The sequence below is a fragment of the Arachis hypogaea genome, chromosome 9, assembly GCF_003086295.3.
Source record: "Arachis hypogaea cultivar Tifrunner chromosome 9, arahy.Tifrunner.gnm2.J5K5, whole genome shotgun sequence".
NCBI lineage: Eukaryota > Viridiplantae > Streptophyta > Magnoliopsida > Fabales > Fabaceae > Arachis > Arachis hypogaea.
In genome coordinates this window covers 12,728,911-12,738,230 of record NC_092044.1, presented here as the reverse complement: position 1 = coordinate 12,738,230, position 9,320 = coordinate 12,728,911, and the positions used below count along the sequence as shown (strand labels likewise).

The 9,320-nt window shown below is 34.3% G+C and overlaps 1 protein-coding gene across 10 annotated transcripts; it reads right to left on the bottom strand.

The window, feature by feature from the left end:
• On the bottom strand, positions 1-7,898 carry LOC112710424 (uncharacterized). Of its 10 annotated transcripts, none has more exons than XM_072203863.1 (10): positions 7,561-7,898; positions 6,949-7,114; positions 6,784-6,856; positions 5,564-5,738; positions 4,966-5,009; positions 3,274-4,227; positions 2,807-2,962; positions 1,134-1,424; positions 975-1,031; positions 1-520 (listed from the first exon to the last, which is right to left on the bottom strand). In XM_072203863.1, exons 3-10 carry the CDS (start codon positions 6,799-6,801, stop codon positions 359-361), a joined length of 1,857 nt encoding a protein of 618 aa, XP_072059964.1. In that variant the 5' UTR covers positions 6,802-6,856; positions 6,949-7,114; positions 7,561-7,898; the 3' UTR covers positions 1-358. The 10 variants fall into 10 exon arrangements, with proteins under 10 accessions (XP_072059964.1, XP_072059966.1, XP_072059960.1 ...); XM_072203865.1 differs by having other exon boundaries at positions 5,850-6,856; positions 7,561-7,891; XM_072203859.1 differs by having other exon boundaries at positions 3,274-4,239; positions 6,781-6,856; positions 7,561-7,891.
• Positions 7,899-9,320: the final 1,422 nt, after the last annotated feature.

Here is a 9,320-nt window from a genome sequence, read left to right as displayed (position 1 = left end):
TAAAGCAAAAAGGCCCATCTATCGAAATTGTATGAAATATGAATGGCCTACAAGGGGATATATTACAAGGAGTAGGTAGTATTAATAACGTCGTTACCATGACTAAATATATAACCGTTTAATGATTCTAACCAACATTATAGCATACTAGGACAATTTACAACCATCACCAAAACAGTTAAAACATACAACTCAACATAACATGACTCTAACAAGCATTCATCAGTTCACTAAAAAATCTACAAAAGATCGCATGTATCCTATGCTCCACAAAGCGCTGGCCTAGGAAAATGCACAGTTAGCTCTTTCTTCCAAAGTTTTTGTTTTTTTTTTTTTCTTTTGGGTATTATTTACAATACTACAAGTACCCTGGTCTATCTCCGTGTGCATTTCCAGCACCAGCTACTAACTTGCTTGAGCTGAAATTTGGAGGTGCCTGAGAATTCATCTGCGCAAGCTCTCGTACTCGTAGCAAAATCGGTTCCGGGATTGGCGCTGTACCATGCTTCCGCACGTTCATCTATGTCAAGAAAACAAATTTAACAAGGAAAATAAAGTTGGAACTCAAATTCCTAATCTAAGAGTTATAATAGGTCGGATGGCAGAGAAGAACAACTCAGGAATTCAGTAAACAGAAGAATTAGGTCGAATTTTTCCAATTGTAATCATCCTATTAAAGAGAAGAGGAAAGAGGCAATAAGTATAGGATAAGGAGAGTTGAGGGTAGTTTTGTAAAATCAATCTAGTTTATTAAAAAATCAAGATGTTTCCAATTCCCTTAATTCCTTGCCTAATTAATTTTGGACAGGTATTAAAATATTAAGCAACTTAAGTCACATGCATGCATGCTGAAACAGTTCCTGGAAATCTGGAATGTCTGTAGGAACTAATTTCCAAATAGTTTTTAAGCACAAATCATGTTTATATAAACTCACTAATAAGCAAGGTTAATTTTGCAAAATCACGACTCTTACCCCTTCATCTGCAGGTGCCTGAGCAAAGCTAGCCTTGAGCAAATTCCTCCACTTGTCCTGCAAAGCAAAATCTGTTTTCAGTGCAATTTAGTGACAACAAAATCGAGCCATGCACTTTGCTGACTAGCCTTAACACGACCAGACCTCAAAACTGTTTACCTTAAGATCGACAGAGGTACGATACGAGTGTGATGAAAAGGAGAGCCGTTTGATCTCAGACCACCTCCCTGCGCCACACCGTGATACACCATCAACCAACTTCATTACCTCAACAAGAGTCCACGCTCGATGATGTTTCCTTCTCATTCCACCTTTAGCAGTGGGAACAGTAACTATACTGTCCTCTGAGGTATGGCTGAGTGGATCCACCCTTTTTGGTCTCAATTCCTGCTGTGGTTCGCTTGTGCTTACTCCTGGAAGCTGCTTCTCTTTTTCAGGTTCACAAGAAGGCTGTACAACAAACGTCAACAACACGATGAAAATAACAAAAATGTTTATATTTTGGTAGATATTGAATTAAAAAGGAAACAATGGCATATCTGCAATTTCATGTTTTGGGGGGGGACTTCAAATTTAATCAGGAGAGAGGACATGAGTACAAAAGAGGATAAAGCATCCTCACAATGAAACCAAAACTGAACTAAGTGAATAAACTGTGTATTAAAGAACATAAATAGCTTTGAGCATCTGATAAAGAAACCATATTAACATTAAAAACACCATGAGCAAAGCAGCAAAAGAAGGTAAAAGGTAATCATATCCCAAACCCCCAAAGAAAATCTCTAACTAATTATTTTCTAGTTACTTTTAAACTAGGGACGGCTAACAAATCTTTGCTTCTTACAATTCCGAAATCTCTGAATTCAGTGAGGATAAAATGATGAAATATATAGGCAAACCCAAGACCCTCCAAAAATTATAAAAGGCCAGTTCCAAAATATTTCACCCATATAAGGCAGTGCAGAAAGAGAAGTTCATGACTCTGCATCTATACCACACTTTATGCACATGCTTGAGGACAAAGCAGTTGTTTTGGTGTAAATATGGAAATTCTATATAAAAGGACCACACAATGAGTCAAGGAAGTGCACTTAAACTCTTCTCTAACTCAACTCCAGAAGGCTTGCCTCCACTCCGCCTCATTAAGAAAAAGAAACCAAAAGAAAAGAGAAGAGAAAGAGGGGAGGTGCAAAACCCGAGGCAGTGGCCCATTATACTTTTTTTTACAATGTGCAGGAGCATGCTTGGAATGAAAAGGAGGGACACGGGGTGGCATCTATGTGGTCTAGTGTACCAAGAAGAGAAACGATTAGCAGTGCCAGTGAATGCATGCACTTCCAAGTATAGGAAATATTTTTTATGATCCCCCCAGATGACTGGTGGCCACTTCAATCAGTGGTGTGTGTAGTTGGAATCAACTCAATCAATCTTACTCAATCACTTCTGCTAAAACATGCGTTCAAAGAGAAGGGTGCGAGAGAGCATTTTCGAAATTTCAAGTTGAAAAAATGGCATATCAGCAGCAGATTAGCCATCTCCTATTCCCCTTTGCAAGTTAGGACCTTAAAAGTACCAAAGTGAAGGACTATGAGGAAAAAATTGCACAAATAGTGCAGTTTATTAAGCGAATACTTCCATTAGTTGTCATGAACAGAGATCCCATTAACATCACGATACTAAAGAAGCTCCACTTAAATTATCTCCCCCCCCCCCAAAAAAAACACACACAAAAGGAGTTTTTTTGGGGGGGGGGGGGGGAGGGTGCAACAAACATAAAATATATAACTAAAATAAAATGTAGTGGAAAAGAAGAAACTACAATTTAGTATTACCAAAGTCTCAGTTGCTCTCACTGGCTGAAGCTTTCCAGGAGCGGATCTTGCCTTCAGGATTTTGTCTGGATTCTCACTAGCAGCACAAGAACCATTTTCTGCAAGAACCTTATTATCTGATTTTGCAGTCTTGGCAATGCCAATTGGAAGGAATTTCTGAAATAAAGTTGTAACGGTTTATATTAGTCAGAAAATAAACAGTTTCCAGAACTATTAGGAGACCGCCAGTAAGACGCAAGAAGAGTACAATAATGCTGGAAAAAAGCACAGCAAGAAAGAGACATTTTCCTACAGGTGCAAGACTAATGTACTAAGTAGAAAGTACTAAGTTCCTAGGTGTATTACCTAGTTTATATTACAAAAAATCATGATTGTCCTACAATAAAGCATGAACCATGCTATGGAGCAGATAAAGTTAAAACTAAGTGTCGCTTTCATATAATCAAGTATGAAACAGTGTCACTTACCGTAAGTGATGTAAAATCTTTCCTTGGATGACTTCTTCGAACCCGAGAAACACAAGGAACTTGAACATCAGAACCTCCGAGTGAGTCTACCCTGGTGATAAATGTTCTCACCTCTGAAGAAGCATCCCCAGAAAGCCTCACATATGAAGTTGTAGAAAGTCCAGGTCCCATATTTCTACTTGAACTTAACGATGCCATGGGGTTGGGCTCTCTAGATTCATTTTCAGAGAGCTCTTCAATATATCTCTTGGTGGGCTTCCGAATTCTTTTTGCAGCTCTTTGGTGATCCTCACCTCCCAATCCATGTTCCATATCATGTTTTCCCAGTTTTGTTTCAAAAACAACTTGATTATCTTCAGTTCCACAACCCTCCAAAGCAGATGAATCCTTCATGTTAACATCTGCTTCTACAGGTGCATTTTCCATGGAGATTACATCTTCAGCATCTCCATTTCCAGAACTGTCTTCACATTTTCTTACTATTTTGTTATCTTTAATAATGAAAGTTGTTGCTGAAACATCACGCGAGTTTGTTAAACTCATGGCAATCCTCCTTTTCAGCCACTGCTTGTCTTTCACAGTAGTTTCCCGACCAAAAGTTACTTTAAACAGTTCATGTAGTTCTCTGATGGATAGCTTGTCCAAGCATATTTCTCCATCAAACATTGAAAAATTGGACTTCAAAGCAGAATAGACAGCAGAAGCAGATGATCCGCTCTCAATCACTCCTTCTGAAGGTCTGGAACACTGATCAACACTCCCAGATTGATTACTATGCGTATAATTTAAGCTTGATGCTAAAGAAGGAATTTCATGGTGTGGGCCATCAGATTGATTATTCTCAACTGTGACAGCTTTATCATCAGAACACTGGTTGTCCTTCTTTACACGAGAAGGAACAGGTGATTCACAAGACAATCGAAGTCTCTCTTCTTGTTTGACCTTTTGCAACATCTGCTCAATGTACTACAAAAAATTTTTGAGGTCAAGAAGGATTCTAGAAACAGAATATAATACTAATGGGATTTGTAGACATACAGCAAAAAAAGAGAGAAAGCCCAGACCAACTGGAGAAAAACGGAAAGGGAAAAAAAATGAGGATCATACATGAGCCACTTTCTAAGATAAGTCCACCAACAATAAAACATTTGAAAGAGAGAAGTTGAAACTAAGAGACTTGAGTCCAAACTTTCACATAAATGGAAGAAAGATCATAGTTACAATATAGCTATTTTAAATTCTTTCTTGCAGTGTATGTAAAATGTAAATGCAAACAGAGTTTTCGCTCTCGTACCAGCACACTGATGCACCATCAATTAGTTAGTGCTACCATTCATAAAACTGTTTTTATAACAGGAAATAGCTTCCCTCAAATACTTTACAAATGTTTAAAATCAAGTAAGCTATTAAATAGCTTATCATTCGTTCCACATCTTATACGCATAGTTAAACAAAAGGAAGGTCTATACAGATAACTCCTTAAGTAAGCACCAAAGGATTCTATTGAAAAAGATGCACACAGTGAATGGTTGAGAGAATCAAGTTAGATGCACCATGTTTTCCAAAATGCACAAACATAATTGCATTGTTAAAAAAATGTTGGAGTCAAAGGAAAAACAAGCAATGAAGAGTAATCAAGATTTCAGAGAGAAAGAGAGAAGTAGAGAAGGAAACCAAAAGAGATCCCAATACCTGTAATTTTGCATTTAGTTTCCCAAAATCTGCATCCGCAGTGCCTAGTTGTGAAATGGAAATGGTATTAAATCAAAGAAAATATGTAGAATGTATTGGTAAGGGAAGGTAATAAGTTCGTCCATGGCACTTGCCTATCATGTTAGAAAGGTTAAAACCATATAATAACAAATTACGAACATCCGTCAGCAATTTAAATTAGAGAAGAAAAAGTAAAGTCGAAAACAAGCAAATAAAATAATTGCAGGAAGGAATAACAAGAATAACTGAGTGTCTCGGTAACAAAAACTTAAGGCACTATGTGTGAGAAGCACATTCAACCAGATAGCATCTTTATACCAGAGAAAACCAATTGCAAATTAACGATGGGTGGAAACAGAGGCTATCTATAATACAAACATTACAACTAAAGGCACCAACATAAAAAATTTATTCTTTGAACTACTATAAGGAGCAGACTAAGGCAGGAAAAAAAACCCAAATCTGTGATTTTAGCAGAGTTAGGGCTATAGTAACAAGTACCTAAGTTTATGTAACAGACTAACAGCTACTGAAATGCGTCAATATGCTGTTCAAACAACTGAGATTGAGAATATACCTTTTGGGCACTCCAATCGAAGTTTCCCAGAAGATGATCTTTCAATTGATATGCACTCCAAACTTTGCCCAGTGTCTGCAACAACACGCATTTCACTGTTTTCATGCTCAAGAAAATCCTCCATCTCCATTACTTCATCATCTGTTGCAGGCACTAACCTCCCATCACCTTCAACCTAAAGATTAAATTAGACATGAAGAAAATATTGAACAAAGCCTAGACAGAAGTATAAATTGCCGAAAATAAAGAAGGCAACACATAATAAGTTATTGAAATTCAAACATACTTCTCCTTCTCCTTTAGTTGGGTGTGCATCAATGATGGATGCACCAAATGCTCAACAGCAATTAACATGATATTGACAACATTTTTACCCGACAAAACAAAACAGCACAGCATGAATTTGCAGTATCACTAGGACAAAAGAAATCTAGTGATGACAATGGCGTGAATGCGGCAAGACGTGGATGTGAACATGGTTTTTTGCTGAGCATGAAGAGCAGCAAAGTTGAAAATCACCGAGTTTTTCAAAACCAGATTAGATCAGGGAACACAGGTTGCCAGTTTGATGTGGTTAAGGTGATCGAATGGAAGTGTAATGGCTGAAGTGGATTTAGCATATGAATCAAACATATACAGCTAACCACTCAAATTTCAAAACATCTAATAAAACAGAATCCGAACACATTGTCACAATCCATTTTCAAATTTCAGCATTTAATTTCACTCATTGAAGAAAACTAGGACAGGTTAAGGCAATGTAATCAAACCTCAGAGAAGCTTGGTTTAATTAACAAACAAAAGTAGTTAAGCAGAAATTGAAGATTGTGATTTGATAGAATAATAATTAGACCAGAAAAGGAAGATGGAAATTGGAAAACCATTTGGTTAAGTTAATTTGTTTAAGAGATCCCAAGGCCTTTCTGTATATTAAAATGTATCAAGTCAACAAGTCAATAACAATTACAAAAGTGAAGCAGCTAATGTAACAAACAATCAAGGATGCCATGGAAGGAGTTTCCAGAAAAAAAATGAAACAAAATTAAGGAACATGCTAACAATCAAGGCTTTACTGTAGCAAACAGGTGTATTACAACGCCGAGGAACACACATACCCACACCCACACCTAAAAAGGCCTAGAAAAAATGCTTGAAAACTCATAAAAGGGTACTGGTATCCTGAAAAAAAAATACAAAAAAAAAAGAACACCAGGTACCACCATGGCAACTCCGTTCATCTTGATCGTTTTCCCAAGAACTCATAAACTAAAAAGTTGCAAACTTTCCCCACACCTGAAAAATGCAAAGCTAACTATAATTTGCAAACCCAAACACATTCACAAATAAAACCTTGAAGCAGTAAATAAAAGACACTGAAAGCATACCCGGACGAGCTTGTACACAACTGGGTTTGCAATCTGCTTTGGAGAAGACAAGGAAAAGCTACTTCTATCAACTCCAATGTCTTCAAGTTTTCCATCATCATCATTATGTTCAATTGCAACTACTGTTTCCATGGAATATCAACCACATGCACCTCAAGTCCACATTCTAAAAATAACAAGAAAGAGTGTAAATAAAGTAAAATCAGATTTCTTTTTCTTTTAAAAAAAAGCAATGAAGATAACAGCTAGCAAAAAAAAACTTGGATGAAACAAAATCCTCTATTATTTGTTCCCAAATAAAATAAGCAGCATGCATAACAAGAAACTAAAAATTAGCAGTGTCCAAGTCTTAGAACTTCAAAAATTGAAACTTTTCATAAAACAATCATAACTCAGAAGACTTACAAACGAATTTACCATAAAAAATTATGAATATGATGCTATATAAACAGACATACCCCAAAATCGTATCCCAAGTTCAAATGCTAAAACAGAAAGGAAAATATTACCCCCAAAAGGCATATGCATTTTGGGATTGCTTAAAAGCTCAATTGAAAGCAACTTAGATGAAATATAAAAGAAAATAATAATAAAAAGGAAAATTTGGCTCACCATAGAGGAAATGAGCGAGTCGACTCAGTAGGTGAAGCAGTAAAACAGTATCACTGAGAGTGACCGATTCCAACGAGTCAGAAGCGCCAGAGAGCACAAATCTTTTGAGTTTCAGTGTGTTGGGATACGGATCGTTAGAGAAGAAACTTCTCACCTAAGAAATAAAGCAAATGGAAGGAAATGAATTCGAACTTCAGTGACAGTGGATTTTTTTTCCTGAATTTTATTTATTTATTTTTTACTTTAATTCAATTATTTTGGCAAGTTTGTGCGCAGCTGACAGTGGTTATAGACTTTTTAGGTCTGCTTTCCGGGTACGCTGAAGTGAGTTAAGCTTCGGACTCCAAATCCCTCTCAATTATATTTCAATTCCAGCCATTGATTCCGATTTTTTTAAATTTTGCTTCCAATTTTCTGAATCCATTTTTGTGATGGTTTAGATTTATTTTTTTGTATAAAAAAAATTTTTTAAGAAGAAAAAATATTTTTATTCAATTTAAAATTTATTTGAATATATTTTTAAAAAAATAAATTATTTATTTGTTTTAAAAATTAATAATATCTAATTTCAAAAAAAATTAGAAACAAAAGATATTTTAATATTTAAAAATTTTTTAAAAAATTATCCAAATATAAAATAATTTATATCTATTAAAAAAATTTTAAAATAAAAAAAACTCAAAAGTCAATTCAAAATAATTCTTACTTCCTCTGATTCTAAGGTTATATTTGTTTACAAAGATAAAATAATAAGATAAAAGACACAAAATTTATGTTTAACACATGAGATATAAATAGAGATATTGTGTCTTGAAATACTAAATTAGAATATTTTGTGTCTGTTCTAACAAAAGAAGACACATAAACATTAACAAAACACACCACTTATTTTTTTATCATTATTTTTGTTAATTTTGTATAATTATTATATTTTTTTCAAATTTTTTAATAAAAAAATAAATTAAATTTTTATAATTTGTTCTAGAATATCACTAAATAAAATACAAAATACTAAATTTTGTATTTTTATTCTCTGGTATCTTAATTTTAGTGTTTTATTTTGTCTTATCCTATTCTTAAAAAACAAACATAATCTAAGCGATGGATTTTTTCCAATTTCTTCTCTCAATTATGGTTGTAAAGTATATTTTTCATTATATATTCTTTAAATAAAATAAAAAAATATATGAAAAAATATTAAATAGTAAAATTTTATATTTAATAAAATAATTAAAAATTTTTGAAAAAATATATTTTTCTAATCTAAGATCGCAACAAGGGATATGGCTCATGAATAAGAGTCCATTTGAAAAGTAGCAGAAGCAACTTTTTTTATTTTTGGATTATGAAAAGTCACAATCTGCGTGTTTGGCACCATTTTTTAAAAAAGCTTTTGATTTCTCGAAAAGTTAATTTACAGCTCTTTGAAGAAGTAGAAATATATTACTTTTTGCTTCTTGACAAGTCATTCTACCACTTTCTTAAAAAAATTTTAATTTCAAATCCAAAAAATTTATTTTCATTCTTAACTCTGTAAAAAATACTGACCATTTTCACGCAAAGTCTGCTAGAAGTACTTGCCTTCCACCATTATTCTCACGCAATGTTTCAAATCTAACCATTTTCACGTAATGATTCATCTGATGGAAGTATTGATCCTTCACTACCATTTTCATTTTCATTTTCAGACAATATTACATCTGAACAACCTATTGCATATATTCCTTCTAAATATTTTTTATCATTTTATCATTATATTT